Below are 17,894 nucleotides of genomic sequence, written 5' to 3' on the forward strand. Positions count from 1 at the left end.
AAAAGCAAAATCTTCCACAGGCGGAAGAGATCATTCAACCCAACGAGTCCATCTTAAATTCTGTTGTACAATCAAGTCATCCCACAAAGATGAGGTTGAGAGACAGAAGAAGAAGAAACATTTGGTGGGATTGAGGGATATGGGAGATGGTCGATATTTGGGTTTGGGCGATATGGGGACATGGTGGAAATGAAGGATATGTGTAGATGAGGGGCAGGCAAGGCCTCAACTTTATAAAATTCTTATCTTGGTTTTCAATTCCCTCCACAGCCATTTTTGTTATCTCTGTAATCATGTCTAACACCTCTGCCCGTCTCCAGTTCTGGCCTCTTCTGCACCCCCAGTTTTCATTGCTCTGCCGTCGATGGCTGTGATTTCAGCTACCTGGATCCCAAGGTCTAGAATCCCCTCCCTAATCACGTTGCTGCTGCTCTCCTTGTTTCAGCCGCACCTTAAGCCCTAGGCCTCTGGCTAAGTTTTGGATCATTAGTCCCGATATCTCCTTAAGTGACTTGCGTCAGGTTTTATTGGAAAATTTTCCTGTGAGGCTTTGGGATGTTTTGCTCTGGTAAAGGTGCTACATAAATAAAACTTCACGGGGAAGGTGGCGATGAGAGTTGTGAAGGCAAGTGGGGGATGAATGAGGGCCACGAGAGGTAAAATGGGGAGGTGGGTGGCTGGAAGGAAACTTGTGTGATATCAGCTTGCTGCCCTCTTCAGTTTTGACTCATTTTGGAAAGTTTCTGTTTGCCAGTTTTGGTTGCAGCGTTCGCCTGGCTTCGACCTACAGGAGGCAGTGGGAGACGCAGCTGAAGTGAAGCAGTACCTGGAGGACGAGCTGCTTGTTCTGGACGACAGGTGATTGTTGCGGATTTCTGTGCTAACCTTGAAGATTACTTTTTCTATGGAATTATTCTCACTCCCTGTTGCCCTCTGGAAGGAGCTCTCTTTTTTTTAATAAAATATTTTATTGAAAATTTTTGGTCAACCAACACAGTACATTGTGCATCCTTTACACAATATTATAACACAAATAATAATGACCTATTTTATAAACAGAAAATGAATAAATAATAAATAACAAAAATGAAAAGTAACCCTAATTGGCAACTGCCTTATCACAAGTAACACTCTCCAAAAATATAATTTAACAGTCCAATATATACCCTATACATATTATACAGTATATATTAACAACCCTGAGAGTCCTTCTGGTTCCTCCTCCCTCCCCCCCCCCCCCCCCCATCCTGGGCTGCTGCCTTCTTTTTTCCATTCCATCTATCTTTCTGCGAGGTATTCGACGAACGGTTGCCACCGCCTGGTGAACCCTTGAGCCGACCCCCTTAGAACGAACTTAATCCGCTCTAGCTTTATAAACCCTGCCATGTCATTTATCCAGGTCTCCACCCCCAGGGGCTTGGCTTCTTTCCACATTAGCAATATCCTGCGCCGGGCTACTAGGGACGCAAAGGCCAAAACATCGGCCTCTCTCGCCTCCTGCACTCCCGGCTCTTGTGCAACCTCAAATATAGCCAACCCCCAGCTTGGTTCGACCCGGACCCCCACTACTTTTGAAAGCACCTTTGTCACCCCCATCCAAAACCCCTGTAGTGCCGGGCATGACCAAAACATATGGGTATGATTCGCTGGGCTTCTCGAGCACCTCGCACACCTATCCTCCACCCCAAAAAATTTACTGAGCCGTGCTCCAGTCATATGCGCCCTGTGTAATACCTTAAACTGAATCAGGCTTAGCCTGGCACACGAGGACGACGAGTTTACCCTGCTTAGGGCATCTGCCCACAGCCCCTCCTCAATCTCCTCCCCCAGCTCTTCTTCCCATTTCCCTTTTAGTTCATCTACCATAGTCTCCCCTTCGTCCCTCATTTCCCTATATATATCTGACACCTTACCATCCCCCACCCATGTCTTTGAGATCACTCTGTCCTGCACCTCTTGTGTCGGGAGCTGCTGGAATTCCCTCACCTGTTGCCTCGCAAAAGCCCTCAGTTGCATATACCTGAATGCATTCCCTTGGGGCAACCTATATTTCTGGGTTAGCGCTCCCAGACTCACGAACTTCCCATCCACAAACAGATCTTTCAGTTGCGTTATTCCTGCTCTTTGCCACATTCCATATCCCCCATCCATTCCCCCCGGGGCAAACCTATGGTTGTTTCTTATCGGGGACCCCCCTAAGGCTCCAGTCTTTCCCCTATGCCGTCTCCACTGTCCCCAAATCTTCAGTGTAGCCACCACCACTGGGCTTGTGGTGTAGTTCCTCGGTGAGAACGGCAATGGGGCTGTCACCATAGCCTGTAGGCTAGTCCCCCTACAGGACACCCTCTCTAATCTCTTCCACGCCGCTCCCTCCTCCTCTCCCATCCACTTACTCACCATTGAAATATTAGCGGCCCAATAATACTCACTTAGGCTCGGTAGTGCCAGCCCCCCCCTATCCCTGCTATGCTGTAAGAATCCCTTCCTCACTCTCGGGGTCTTCCCGGCCCACACAAAACCCATGATGCTCTTTTCAATCCTTTTAAAAAAAAGCCTTCGTGATCACCACCGGGAGGCACTGAAACACAAAGAGGAATCTCGGGAGGCCACCATCTTAACCGCCTGCACCCTCCCTGCCAGTGACAGGGATACCATATCCCATCTCTTGAAATCCTCCTCCATTTGTTCCACCAACCGCGTTAAATTTAACCTATGCAATGTGCCCCAATTCTTGGCTATCTGGATCCCCAGGTAACGAAAGTCCCTTGTTACCTTCCTCAACGGTAGGTCCTCTATTTCTCTACTCTGCTCCCCTGTATGCACCACAAACAACTCACTTTTCCCCATGTTCAATTTATACCCTGAAAAATCCCCAAACTCCCCAAGTATCCGCATTATTTCTGGCATCCCCTCCGCCGGGTCTGCCACATATAGTAACAAATCGTCCGCATACAAAGATACCCGGTGTTCTTCTCCTCCTCTAAGTACTCCCCTCCACTTCTTGGAACCCCTCAACGCTATCGCCAGGGGCTCAATCGCCAGTGCAAACAATAATGGGGACAGAGGGCATCCCTGCCTTGTCCCTCTATGGAGCCGAAAATATGCAGATCCCCGTCCATTCGTGACCACGCTCGCCATCGGGGCCCTATACAACAGCTGCACCCATCTAACATACCCCTCTCCAAAACCAAATCTCCTCAACACCTCCCACAAATAATCCCACTCCACTCTATCAAATGCTTTCTCGGCATCCATCGCCACTACTATCTCCGTTTCCCCCTCTGGTGGGGGCATCATCATTACCCCTAACAGCCTCCGTATATTCGTGTTCAGCTGTCTCCCCTTCACAAACCCAGTTTGGTCCTCGTGGACCACCCCCGGGACGCATCCCTCTATTCTCATTGCCATTACCTTGGCCAGGATCTTTGCATCAACATTTAGGAGGGAAATAGGTCTATAGGACCCGCATTGTAGCGGGTCCTTTTCCTTCTTTAAGAGAAGCGATATCGTTGCTTCAGACATAGTCGGGGGCAGTTGTCCCCTTTCCTTTGCCTCATTAAAGGTCCTCGTCAATACCGGGGCGAGCAAGTCCACATATTTTCTATAGAATTCGACTGGGAATCCATCCGGTCCCGGGGCCTTTCCCGCCTGCATGCTCCTAATTCCTTTCACCACTTCTTCTACCTCGATCTGTGTTCCCAGTCCCACCCTTTCCTGCTCTTCCACCTTGGGAAATTCCAGCCGATCCAAAAAGCCCATCATTCTCTCCCTCCCATCCGGGGGTTGAGCTTCATATAATTTTTTATAAAATGTCTTGAACACTCCACTCTCTCTGCTCCCCGCTCCATCTCTCCTTCCTCCTCCCTCACTCCCCCTATTTCCCTCGCTGCTCCCCTTTTCCTCAATTGGTGTGCCAGCAACCTGCTCGCCTTATAGAACATAGAACAATACAGCGCAGTACAGGCCCTTCGGCCCACGATGTTGCACCGAAACAAAAAGCCATCTAACCTAAAGGGGCAGCACGGTAGCATTGTGGATAGCACAAATGCTTCACAGCTCCAGGGTCCCAGGTTCGATTCCGGCTTGGGTCACTGTCTGTGCGGAGTCTGCACATCCTCCCAGTGTGTGCGTGGGTTTCCTCCGGGTGCTCCGGTTTCCTCCCACAGTCCAAAGATGTGCGGGTTAGGTGGATTGGCCATGCTAAATTGCCCATAGTGTCCAAAATTGCCCTTAGTGTTGGGTGGGGTTACTGGGTTATTGGGATAGGGTGGAGGTGTGGACCTTGGGTGGGGTGCTCTTTCCAAGAGCCGGTGCAGACTTGATGGGCCGAATGGCCTCCTTCTGCACTGTAAATTCTATGATTCTACACTATACCATTATCATCCATATGTTTATCCAATAAACTTTTAAATGCCCTCAATGTTGGCGAGTTCACTACTGTAGCAGGTAGGGCATTCCACGGCCTCACTACTCTTTGCGTAAAGAACCTACCTCTGACCTCTGTCCTATATCTATTACCCCTCAGTTTAAAGTTATGTCCCCTCGTGCCAGCCATTTCCATCCGCGGGAGAAGGCTCTCACTGTCCACCCTATCCAACCCCCTGATCATTTTGTATGCCTCTATTAAGTCTCCTCTTAACCTTCTTCTCTCCAACGAAAACAACCTCAAGTCCATCAGCCTTTCCTCATAAGATTTTCCCTCCATACCAGGCAACATCCTGGTAAATCTCCTCTGCACCCGCTCCAAAGCCTCCACGTCCTTCCTATAATGCGGTGACCAGAACTGTACGCAATACTCCAAATACGGCCGTACCAGAGTTCTGTACAGCTGCAACATGACCTCCTGACTCCGGAACTCAATCCCTCTACCAATAAAGGCCAACACTCCATAGGCCTTCTTCACCACCCTATCAACCTGGGTGGCAACTTTCAGGGATCTATGTACATGGACACCTAGATCCCTCTGCTCATCCACACTTCCAAGAACTTTACCATTAGCCAAATATTCCGCATTCCTGTTATTCCTTCCAAAGTGAATCACCTCACACTTCTCTACATTAAACTCCATTTGCCACCTCTCGGCCCAGCTCTGCAGCTTATCTATATCCCTCTGTAACCTGCTACTTCCTTCCACACTATCTACAACACCACCGACTTTAGTATCGTCTGCAAATTTACTCACCCACCCTTCTGCGCCTTCCTCTAGGTCATTGATAAAAATGACAAACAGCAACGGCCCCAGAACAGATCCTTGTGGTACTCCACTTGTGACTGAACTCCATTCTGAACATTTCCCATCAACCACCACCCTCTGTCTTCTTTCAGCTAGCCAATTTCTGATCCACATCTCTAAATCACCCTCAATCCCCAGCCTCCGTATTTTCTGCAATAGCCTACCGTGGGGAACCTTATCAAACGCTTTGCTGAAATCCATATACACCACATCAACTGCTCTACCCTCGTCTACCTGTTCAGTCACCTTCTCAAAGAACTCGATAAGGTTTGTGAGGCATGACCGACCCTTCACAAAGCCATGCTGACTATCCCTGATCATATTATTCCTATCTAGATGATTATAAATCTTGTCTCTTATAATCCCCTCCAAGACTTTACCCACTACAGACGTGAGGCTCACCGGTCTATAGTTGCCGGGGTTGTCTCTGCTCCCCTTTTTGAACAAAGGGACCACATTTGCTATCCTCCAGTCCTCTGGCACTATTCCTGTAGCCAATGATGACATAAAAATCAAAGCCAATGGTCCAGCAATCTCTTCCCTGGCCTCCCAGAGAATCCTAGGATAAATCCCATCAGGTCCCGGGGACTTATCTATTTTCAGCCTGTCCAGAATTGCCAACACCTCTTCCCTACGTACCTCAATGCCATCTAATCTATTTACCTGGAGCTCAGCATTCTCCTCCACAACATTATCTTTTTCCTGAGTGAATACTGACGAAAAATATTCATTTAGCATCTCGCCTATCTCTTCAGACTCTACACACAACTTCCCATCCCTGTCCTTGACTGGTCCTACTCTTTCCCTAGTCATTCGCTTATTCCTGACATACCTATAGAAAGCTTTTGGGTTTTCCTTGATCCTTCCTGCCAAATACTTCTCATGTCCCCTCCTTGCTCGTCTTAGCTCTCTCTTTAGATCCTTCCTCGCTACCTTGTAACTATCCATCGCCCCAACTGAAACTTCACACCTCATCTTCACATAGGCCTCCTTCTTCCTCTTAACAAGAGATTCCACTTCTTTGGTAAACCACGGTTCCCTCGCTCGGCACCTTCCTCCCTGCCTGACCGGTACATACTTATCAAGAACACGCAGTAGCTGATCCTTGAACAAGCTCCACTTATCCAGGGTGTCCAACACTTGCAGCCTACTTCTCCACCTTATCCCCCCCCAAGTCACATCATAATTTCCCTTCCCCCAGCTATAACTCTTGCCCTGCAGTGTATACTTATCCCTTTCCATCCTTAACGTAAACGTCACCGAATTGTGGTCACTGTCCCCAAAGTGCTCACCTGCCTCCAAATCCAACACCTGGCCTGGTTCATTACCCAAAACCAAATCCAATGTGGCCTCGCCTCTTGTTGGCCTGTCAACAAACTGTCAGGAAACCCTCCTGCACACACTGTACAAAAAACGACCCATCTAATGTACTCGAACTATATCTTTTCCAGTCAATATTTGGAAAGTTAAAGTCTCCCATAATAACTACCCTGTTACTTTCGCTCTTATCCAGGTTCATCCTCGCCATCCTTTCCTCTACATCCCTAGAACTATTTGGAGGCCTATAGAAAACTCCCAACAGGGTGACCTCTCCTTTCCTGTTTCTAACCTCAGCCCATACTACCTCGGAAGATGAGTCCCCATCTAGCATCCTCTCCGCCACCGTAATACTGCTCTTGACTAGCAGCGCCACACCTCTCCCTCTTTTGCCTCCTTCTCTGAGCTTACTAAAACACCTAAACCCCGGAACCTGCAACATCCATTCCTGTCCCTGCTCTATCCATGTCTCCGAAATGGCCACAACATCGAAGTCCCAGGTACCAACCCATGCCTTCTCCCCATATTCGTACTGTACACCCTGTGCCTTCCTCCATTGTGCCTCTGCAGTGCCCGTAGTCAGCAAGTCAAATTCTACATGTAGCCTTTGCCTTTCCCTGTACAGTCCCTCCTCCGGTGCTTCCGTATATTGTCTGTCCACCCTCAAAAGTTCTTGCAGCAACCGCTCCCGTTCCTTACTCTCCTGCTTCCCTTTATGTGCCCTTATTGATATCAGCTCCCCTCTAACCACCGCCTTCAGCGCCTTCCAGACCACTCCCACCTGGACCTCCCCATTATCATTGAGTTCCAAGTACTTTTCAATGCACCCCCTCACCCTTAGACACCCCCCCTCATCTGCCATTAGTCCCATGTCCATTCTCCAGGGTGGGCGCCCTCCTGTTTCCTCCCCTATCTCCAAGTCTACCCAGTGTGGAGCGTGATCCGAAATGGCTATAGCCGTATACTCCGTTCCCCTCACCTTCGTGATCAACGCCCTTCCCAGCACAAAAAAGTCTATTCGCGAGTAGACTTTATGGACATAGGAGAAAAACGAGAACTCCTTACTCCTAGGCTGCTAAATCTCCACGGGTCTACACCTCCCATCTGCTCCATAAAATCTTTAAGTACCTCGGCTGCTGCCGGCCTCCTTCCAGTCCTGGACTTCGACCTATCCAGCCCTGGTTCCAACACCGTATTAAAATCTCCCCCCATTATCAGCTTTCCCATCTCTAGGTCCGGAATGCGTCCTAGCATCCGCCTCGTAAAATTGGCATCATCCCAGTTCGGGGCATAAACGTTTACCAAAACCACCGTCTCCCCCTGTAGTTTGCCACTCACCATCACGTATCTGCCCCCGTTATCCGCCACTATAGTCTTTGCCTCGAACATTACCCGCTTCCCCACTAATATAGCCACCCCCCTGTTTTTCGCATCTAGCCCCGAATGGAACACCTGCCCCACCCATCCTTTGCGTAGCCTAACCTGGTCTATCAGTTTCAGGTGCGTTTCCTGTAACATAACCACATATGCCTTAAGTTTCTTAAGGTGTGCGAGTACCCGTGCCCTCTTTATCGGCCCGTTCAGCCCTCTCACGTTCCACGTGATCAGCCGGGTTGGGGGGCTTCCTACCCGCCCCCCCCCCTTGTCGATTAGCCATCCCCTTTTTCCAGCTCCTCACCCGGTTCCCACGCAGCTGTATCTCCCCCAGGCGGTGCCCGCCCGCCCATCCCCTCCCATACCAGCTCCCCCTCTCCCCAGCAGCAGCAACCCAGTAATTCCCCCCTCCCACCCCCCCCGCTAGATCCCCTGCTAGCGTAATTACTCCCCCCATGTTACTCCCAGAAGTCAGCAAACTCTGGCCGACCTCGGCTTCCCCCCGTGACCTCGGCTCGCACCGTGCGACGCCCCCTCCTTCCTGCTTCTCTATTCCCGCCATGATTATCATAGCGCGGGAACCAAGCCCGCGCTTCTCCCTTGGCCCCGCCCCTAATGGCCAACGCCCCATCTCCTCCACCTCCCCTCCTCCCCCCATCACCACCTGTGGAAGAGAGAAAAGTTACCACATCGCAGGATTAGTACATAAAACTCCTCTTTCCCCCCTTTTTAACCCCCCTCTTCGCCCCCCACATTCGCCCTACCACTTTGTTCAAACGTTCTTTTTAATAATAACCCGCTCATTCCAGTTTTTCTTCCACAATAAAAGTCCACGCTTCATCCGCCGTCTCAAAATAGTGGTGCCTCCCTCGATATGTGACCCACAGTCTTGCCGGTTGCAGCATTCCAAATTTTATCTTCTTTTTATGAAGCACCGCCTTGGCCCGATTAAAGCTCGTCCTCCTTCTCGTCACCTCCGCACTCCAGTCTTGATAAACGCGCATCGCCGCGTTCTCCCATTTACTGCTCCGAGTTTTCTTTGCCCATCTAAGGACCATTTCTCTATCCTTAAAACGGAGGAATCTCACCACTATGGCTTTGGGAATTTCTCCTGCTCTCGGTCCTCGCGCCATCACTCGGTATGCTCCCTCCACCTCCAACGGACCCGCCGGGGCCTCTGCTCCCATTAACGAGTGCAGCATCGTGCTCACATATGCCTGACGTCCGCTCCCTCCGCACCTTCAGGAAGACCAAGAATCCTCAAGTTGTTCCTCCTTGCGTTGTTCTCCAGTGCCTCCAACCTTTCCACACATCGTTTCTGATGTGCCTCATGCATCTCCGTCTTCACCACCAGGCCCTGTATGTCGTCCTCATTCTCGGCTGCCTTTGCCTTCACGACCCGAAGCTCCCGCTCCTGGGTCTTTTGTTCCTCCTTTAGCCCTTCGATCGCCTGTAGTATCTGGGCCAACAGCTCTTTCTTCATTTCCTTTTTGAGCTCTTCCACACAGCATTTCAAGAACTCTTGTTGTTCAGGGCCCCATGTTAAACTGCCACCTTCCGACGCCACCTTGGTTTTTGCTTGCCTTCCTTGCCGCTGTTCTAAAGAATCCACTGCAATCCGGCCACTTTCTCCTCCTTTTTTCATCCGTATCCAGGGGGGATTCCCTTCTGGTTTACCGCACAGTGTTTTTAGCCGTCAAAATTGCCGTTGGGGCTCCTATCAAGAGCCCAAAAGTCCGTTTCACTGGGAGCTGCCGAAACGTGCGACTCAGCTGGTCATCGCCGCACCCGGAAGTCGAAGGAGCTCTCTTCTGTTCAGGATTAACAATCCCATCACTTCCAATATTCCACCTCAATCAGTCATCCTCCATGAGTGGGTGTAGGTAGTGAATATTGGATAGGCAGAACATCATAAAGCCTAATCATCTCCCCAATGCCTGAGACAGAGACTAAAAAGCACTTTCCAGCAGAGAGTGATCAGCTCAGAACCCTTGACGTTCTTTGCCTCTGATGTTTAATAAAATCAGAAAAGGTTGGAAGCACGTAGCAAGTCAGGCAGCATCTGTGGAGAGAGACGCAGTTGCTCTCTCTTTATCTTCTGAAGTCTGAACTGCTGAGTGTTCCCAGCATTTCCTGCTTTTATTTTTGATTTACAGCATCCAAAGTACTTTTTTCTCTGGTATACCGCACAGTTCAGGGATTATACGGCACCTCTCCTACTGCCTCCACCCCCCCCATCAAGCCAAAGCTTGACCCCTGCCCCATAACCTGTTCATCACTGCTGACCTCAGCGGCGATTGTGGGCTCCCTGTTACTCAGCATATTAAATTTGAAATCTTTAAGCTGGTCTTTGAGCACTTCCATACCTCAGCTCCAACCTACCAGCTGGATGACACTTGCTCCTCCTCCCGTGTGCTCCAACACTTTTTGACTTTGAATATCTCACTGTCACCTCTCCAGTCGTTAGTGGTGAAGCCTTAATCAGTCTTAGTCCATTTCTCAATTTCCTCCTTCCGCACCTCTCTCTTTTTAGAAAGTTAATCAGTACATCTAATTCCAGTCCTATGGAATCCCGTTTGTTCCTTGTAGCCGCTCTCAAAAGATTAATACCATAGGGCAAAACATCGGCTTGTATCATGAGCTGGATCAGTGCCACTCATCCCGTACTGGCTATTTTAACTGAATACTTCAAAACGTAATCTGGTATTAAATATTTTAAGCATTTGGGCTTTTACCTTGTTTTGAGCAGGGCTGTGTTCCCTATAGATCTTAGTTGGGTGTGAACAAATCACTGCTGGGGCTTGATTTTTAAAATATTTATTTATATATTATTTACTTGTTTATTTCCAATTGAAGGGCAATTTAGCATGCCCAATCCACCTACCCTGCACATCTTTTTCGGTTGTGGCGGTGAGACCCACGCAGACGGGGAGAATGTGCAAATTCCACATGGAAAATGACCCGGGGCTAGGATCGAACCCGGTCCTCAACGCTGTAGGCAGCAGTGCCTAATATTGCTGGGGTAGTTTGTCACTTTGTTTGTTGCATAGTTGTTTCTGGGACCTAGCAGAGCTTGGCTTGACTTCGGCATTTCCCTGCTTTGCAACAGTGACACCATTTGAAAAGTATTGGCTGAGAGTCACTTTGGAATGTTCCTCATTTATCTCAGCTGTTTAATTCAAGGCCTTTGTGCCACTTGCGAGAATTATAGTGTAACATGTTTAGGATGGCTCATTTTACCAGAAAGACATGACAAACTATCATGGGAATGAGGAAATGGCAGGGATGTTGAACAAATATGTTTTGTGCCTCTCTTCACTGTAGAAGAGAAGTAACAGAACAAAAGTAAAGGGTAACCAAGATCATTTGAGGCGGAAATTTCAGGTAATTAATATTGACACTGAAAAATCATTGGAGAAACGCGAGACTAAAATCTAACCTGACCTACCATTTTAAAAGCGTTAGCTGCAGAGATCGTGGATGCACTGGTTACGATCTCTCCAATCCACTGAAACCGTTCCAGAGTCCAGGAAAAAGAAAGTAAAGTTAACAAACACAAGCCCGCTATTCAAGCAAGGAGGTGGAGGAACAATACTGGAAATTACAGGCCAGCTTATCTGACACACTTTTTGTCTTTGCTGAAATACTTGATTTTGTACTTCTGCTTTGCTTTGTCCCCCTCTCCTGAACAGGGATGGGGGTTCCACGGTCAACCCTCGGTATCTAAACCCAATAGGTCGAGTCCTGTTCTAATCTGACACCCACCTTTCAGTTGGCCTCAGTGCTGATTTCCCTCTACAATCCTGGCAATGCCAAGACTTAATTGAAATCTCAGCTGCTGCTCTGCCTGACACCAGCTACCTCCGTACAAACCAGGGAGGATATTCCAGCTCTGTAAAGTCTGTTCTTGGGCTAGGGCCAGGGAGTAATTTTTACCATCTGAAATACTGCCCCACTTGTGAATGGTCTTGGAATTTGCATCACTGATTGATTTAGGAGTCATTTCACAAAGGAGTCAGTGTTTGACTCTATTTTTATTCTTTCATGGGTGTGGGCGTCACTGACCAGACCAGCATTTGTTGCCCAGCCCTACATTGTTAATATTTATAATATTGAGCGAGGAGCAATAATTTGATAAAATCACTAAAATAAATTTAAAATACTGCGGATGCTGAAACTGGTGTAAAACCTCTGGACTGGCAGCATCTGTGGAGAGAGAAACTGAGTTAATGTTGAGGCAAAATATGACTTATTTGGGACTGGCTCACCTCTTATGAGTGGGCACGATAACGGCACAAAATTGGTCTGAGGTAGGGGTAATTTCTGCCAATTTCAGGCTTGTTTCTGTTTCTTGTTTTTCCTCAGGGGGCTGCGATGTTCATGGGAAGGTCTGGCATTACTTGACACTCTGCTGCCCACTCTTCTACACCAGCTGCAACTTTCCTACCAGAAATCAGTCAATCGCTCGCTGTCTTTGACTTGTTTTGTTCCTCCGGCACCAGGGCCAACACCTACATCTCACACTTGAGAGAAAAACATGCAACAGAGAAAGATAATCCAAGTTGCTTCATGGGAAAAGTTAAAGGAAGTGTGAGGGGAAACCGACAGCAAGCCGAAGGAGATGTTGGGACAGTAATCAAAAAGCTTGATGAAAGATAAAGGTTTCAAGGACCAACTTGGAGGAGAGCAGGTGGGGAAGAGGTTTGTGGAGGGAATTCCAGAGCTTGGGGCCTAGGTATGTAAAGGCACAGCCGCCAGACGTTCCGGGGGATGGATAAGAGGCCAGGATCGAAGGCTGCTGGGATTGGCATGGGGAGGGGAGTCGCAAAGAACAGATGGCGAGAGGTGAGAACGTAGGGAATTTTGAACATGCAGATGAGAAATTTAAATTGCTTGGGGGATGGAAAGCCAATGAGCAGTGAGCCCAGAGGCAAAAGGAGAGCGGGGATTGGTCAAATAAGATACAGGTAACAGAGCTTTGGAGGTTTACGGAGATGGAGGATAGAAGGGAATTGGAATAGTTAAGTGTGGAGGTGGGTGGAGGTTTCAGCGGCGGGTGTTGGAGGAGGTATATCATATCCAATTCTACAAACAGGTTCATGATAAAGGACAATGCACCACGATCAAGCACATGTCCCGCATCATGTCCCCATGGGTCTGAATGCTGTAGGCTGTCAGTGGAGCTGAAACAATAGCTACAACTTTACAGGCTTTATGTCAAAAACACTGCAAATTCATTTACAAATTAATAAAAATATTTTGTCTATCCTTTTCACTATTGTGTTATTGTGTTTAAATGTTTGGTTATTTTGTCTGAACTTCCTTGCCTGTTCAAACTCCAAATACCCACTTTACACACCTCTTCTAACCCTAATTCTCCTCTCGCTGGCTGTCTTAGCTTCCTATTCCCATCCCTTTGGTGTGGGGGTGGAATTGGTGATACAGTGGCAATGGCAAGGGACTGGTAATGCAGAAGCCCAGGCTAATGTACTATGGCCATGGGTTTAAATCTCACCACAGCAGCTGGTATTAAATTCAATTAATAAATCTGGAATTCAAAGCCAGTGTCAGTAATGGTGAACATGAAACCATTTTGTCGTAAATGCCCATCTGATTTTCAGAAAAGAAATCTGCTGTCCTTATGAGTCTGACCTACATGTGACTCCAGGTCCACGGCAATGTAATGGACTCTTAAATTCCTTTGAAATGGCCGAGCAAACAACCTAGTTGTACCAAACCTTCACAAAGTCAAAAAGGACCAGAAAGACCATCTGGCAGTGACCTGCTCTCGGGAATGAAATGTTGCGCTCAATCCTGTTGACCCGGCAACATCCTCCTTACTGATATCTGGAATCCTGTGCCAAAATTGGGAAACTTACTGTGGAGTCAAGCAACAGCCTGATAGTCATCATGACTGAATCATACCTTACAAACAATGCCCCACCAGACATTGAGGCACTGTAATATGCAGTCAGGAGGGGGCTTTCCTGTGAGTCCTTAACATAGACTCTAGTCCCCATTTCTTGACATCAGGTCAGACTTGGGCAAGAGAACCTCCTGTTGATTGGATTGGATTGGATTTGTTTATTGTCACGTGTACCGAGGTACAGTGAAAAGTATTTTTCTGCGAGCAGCTCAACAGATCATTAAGTATATGAAAGGAAAATAAAATACATGTAACTACATACCGGCATCGGGTGAAGCATACAGGGGTGAAGCGTTAATGAGGTCAGTCCATAAGAGGGTCGTTTAGGAGTCTGGTAACAGCGGGGAAGAAGCTGTTTTTGAGTCTGTTTGTGCGTGTTCTCAGACTTTTGTATCTCCTGCCCAATGGAAGAAGTTGGAAGAGTGAGTAAGCCAGGCGGTAGGGGTCTTTAATTATGTTGCCCGTTTTCGGAGTCAATGGATGGGAGGCAGGTTCGTGTGATGGACTGGGCTGCGTTCACAACTCTGAAGTTTCTTGCGGTCTTGGACCGAACAGTTTCCATACCAGGCTGTGATGCAGCCATATAGGATGCTTTCTATGGTGCATTTGTAAAAATTGGTAAGAGTTAGGGTGGCATGGTGGTTAGCACTGCAGCCTACAGCGCTGAGGACCCGGGTTTGAATCCTGGCCCTGGGTCACTGTCCGTGTGGAGTTTGCACATTCTCCCAGTGTCTGTGGGTTTCACCCCCAGAACCCAAAGATGTGCAGGGTAGGTGGATTGGCCACGCTAAATTGCCCCTTGGAGAAAAAAATTATTGGTACTCTAAATTTATTTTTAAAAGTTGGTAAGAATTAATGTGGACATGCCGAATTTCCTTAGTTACAGAGATTCTGACCTCGAGGACTACGTTCAATTTCATTTAATGTTTAATGAAGGGTAATTTAGACAGCCATTTGACTGTGCTGAACGTACTGCATGGGTGTTTGTGAGGGAATATGTAACCTTCAGCAATGCTGCATGACTGGTTGACTGAGCTACAGCCTTTTGTGAATCAGTTGCAACCCATCTTGGGAAAGGTGGCCACTCCGGGGTCCTCCAGAGAAAGAGCCTCCCACTCACTCCTACGCTCGGCCACAACTTCTATAACAGAGACAACTCCAGCCCATTCAGAACCATCTATTTTTCCTGTCCAGATGTTAGGGAATTGGAGAACCCTAAATTCTGGAACCTGCTGCTCAGCGTTCTGCCTCCACACTGATATGTGGTCACGCTGAAGCAGTGTACTGCACCAGAAGAATAGCACAAACTGGCACAGATAGCAGAGATCCCTTTCAGAGTAACACCACATTTTTTTAAGTCCTGGAGACATGATCAATGGAGAAAGTGCCACCATGTACAGGGTGAATTCAAACTTAAGACATTCAAACAGATAAAGAACAGCGTCTGATGCAATCCTAGCGTCTGATGCAATCCTATCTATTCAACCAGTCCTTTCGAGAGTAGTTTTATTGGATAATTGATGAAAAAAACTCAAAGGTTTTCGGCGTAGTATTAAACTGGTTAGATTTTAATCGTGAAAATATTTTTTTTTTAATTTTTTTACAGAAACATACTTTAATAAATAAATATCTAGGACACACAAATATATATCACAAACCTAGGTTTTGGACATGTGGCTAGGTGGTAAATCAAATAGTATAATGAAATTAACAGTATAAAACATGGAGAAAGATTTCCTCTTTATAGTGAAATTCTACTTCCAAACGGAGTACCTTCATGATCTTACGACTAGTAGTGAAAAGAGGAAATAATTTTTCCCTCGCCATCATCCCCATCCCCAAGTGCATTTAACCTCATGTAGTGAAGTAACTTTCCAGTCACATGGTCCATTACTGTTCATTCTGAATCTGAAGAAATGCTTTGTCATTTATTAAAATCACTGCAATAATACAACTACATTTTTGGTGCTTTTTGCTCCTGCAATTTTTTTTGAATTAATTGTTCATAGAATCCCTAGAGTGCAGAAGGAGACCATTCGGCCCACTGAGTCTGCACCAACCCTCCGAAGGAACCCCCGATCCAGGCCCACTCACCCGACCCATCCCCGTAACCTCGCCTAACCTACTGGACACGAAGGGGCAATTTAGCATGACCAACCCACGCAGACACAGGGAGGAATGTGCAAACTCCACACAGTCACCCAAGGCCGAATTGAACCCGGGTCCCTGGCGCTGTGAGGCAGCAGTGCTAACCACTGTGCCGCCCCAGGATCCGTCAATCTTTTTTCCACAAAATTCTTTTTTGGGTTATAGTTCTACCGTGGTAACAACTGTAAACAGGTAAAGGTAGATTTATGTAGATCACCTCCCATTTCAGGACCATAGTACAGGAGTTGGGAGTATTAGACAGGCACTGATAGCAATGAGAAAAGGCACCCCTGCACGATTGAGCTTTCAATTGTGACTCTGTGCTCTGCCCTTTCAGCAGCTTGCCTGAGCTTGATTTCTTCAAGCAAAGAAAACCGTTTCCCAGGTTGAATCAGTTGGTTCAGCTTACAGGATTCCTGCAAACGTATTGATTGGTAACAACAGGTACTTCGACATGTACTTGGTTAATCCGATGTTTTTAGTTTTACTGTGATTGAATTTCGATGACCTCATTTCATGGAAGTAGTATTCAGGCTCCAGACAAGGCGACACTTTAATGCTGCGGAGTTTACAAAAATAAAACCAATGAGTAATATTTATCAAACTCTTCAATTCGGACTGTTGACCATTCATTTCCTTAAATTGTTTTAAAAGCCAACTTGAACATTACACATAAAAAGCAAGTCCATAGTCAGGGTGAAGGTTGAATCAGAACTGTGTCAGGGGGGAAAACTGTCCGACTTGGGATTTTACTCTTGAAGAGGAGAATAAAGAGGGACTCAATACAGGCCTCTTAAGATTTTTATGCACGTGGAGAATTTGGATTTTTTCTTCAAGTTCAGTTGATTTAAACGTGTTCAATGGGCATAGGGTGTTGGCCACTGCCTCAAGTGCTTGTTCCCTGGGTGGGGGGGGAACCAGGGGCTGGATTCTCCGTCCCGCTGCGCCAGATTTCTGTTTCAGCACGCTGGCGGGATGCTCCGTTTCGCCAGTCAGTCAATGGGGTTCCCCAATGTGGGGCAGCACCACGCCGTCGAGAACCCCTGGGTTGCCGGCGAGAGCCTCCTGATGGCGGAGAATCCAGCCCCTAGCCTTTATATAGCGCCTTAAATGCCGCCAGCCATTGCCAAGTACTTTACAGTCAATTAAGTGCTTTCTCTTTTTTATAAGTTTAGAGTAGCCAAGTATCTTTTTCCAATTAATGGGCAATTTAGCATGGCCAATCCACCTCCCCTGCACATCTTTGGGTTGTGAGACCTACGCAGACACTGGGAGAATGTGCAAACTACATGGACTGTGACGCAGGGCCATGATCGAACCCGGGTCCTCAGCGCCATGAGGCAGCAGCGTTAACCACCGTGCCGCCCCAATGAAGTGTTTTCAAATGTAGTCACTGTTGTAGTATCAGAGGCACGGCAGCCACAAACAGCAATGTGCTAATCCAGTTTTGCGATGGATTTTCGCGGGAAAAATATTGGCCGGGAAACTCCCCTGTTCTTCCTCAAAACAGTGCCCCAGCATCTCTACGTCCCTTTGAGAGAGGAGACAAGGCCTCAGTTTAGCCTCTCTTCTTGGTCGGGATTCTCCGATCCGGCTTGCCCTGTCACCACTGCCGGAGGGAACGGAGAATTTGGTGCTCAGCCGAATCCTGATTCACCGCAGCGGGACCAGAGAATCCTAGTCACGGAGCGAGGACGAGAATTCCAGCCGTTGCCTCGGGGACCCATGTTTCTCCATCATTGCTTCTTATCTGGTTGAAAATTATGGCAGACTGTTCCTGACACAGATTTTAGGTGGGAAATGGATATCAGCAGCTTATTGATAGCCTGGTCTCCAGGCATTGAAAACTATTGGTAATTGATACCTGCGGCAGGCCTGAAGGAAGAAATGAAGGAA

At 47.6% G+C, this 17,894-nt stretch overlaps 2 protein-coding genes across 4 annotated transcripts in view; one reads left to right on the plus strand and one right to left on the minus strand.

Annotated features, from left to right (window-relative positions):
- Positions 1-13,199, plus strand: part of rsad1 (radical S-adenosyl methionine domain containing 1) — a 38,957-nt gene extending 25,758 nt beyond the window's left edge. The window contains exons 8-9 of the mRNA XM_072483259.1: positions 755-858; positions 12,290-13,199. Coding sequence (XP_072339360.1) covers positions 755-858; positions 12,290-12,452 — 267 coding nt within the window. The 3' untranslated portion in view covers positions 12,453-13,199. The remainder of the gene's footprint in view (positions 1-754; positions 859-12,289) is intronic.
- A 2,229-nt stretch (positions 13,200-15,428) lies between these two features.
- Positions 15,429-17,894, minus strand: part of LOC140395474 (phosphoinositide 3-kinase regulatory subunit 6-like) — a 174,523-nt gene continuing 172,057 nt past the window's right edge. For all 3 annotated transcript variants that reach the window (XM_072483260.1, XM_072483262.1, XM_072483261.1), the window contains exon 21: positions 15,429-16,557. In XM_072483260.1, coding sequence (XP_072339361.1) covers positions 16,404-16,557 — 154 coding nt within the window. In that variant the 3' untranslated portion in view covers positions 15,429-16,403. The remainder of the gene's footprint in view (positions 16,558-17,894) is intronic.

The sequence above is a fragment of the Scyliorhinus torazame genome, chromosome 18 (genome assembly GCF_047496885.1).
Source record: "Scyliorhinus torazame isolate Kashiwa2021f chromosome 18, sScyTor2.1, whole genome shotgun sequence".
NCBI classification, from domain to species: Eukaryota; Metazoa; Chordata; class Chondrichthyes; order Carcharhiniformes; family Scyliorhinidae; genus Scyliorhinus; species Scyliorhinus torazame.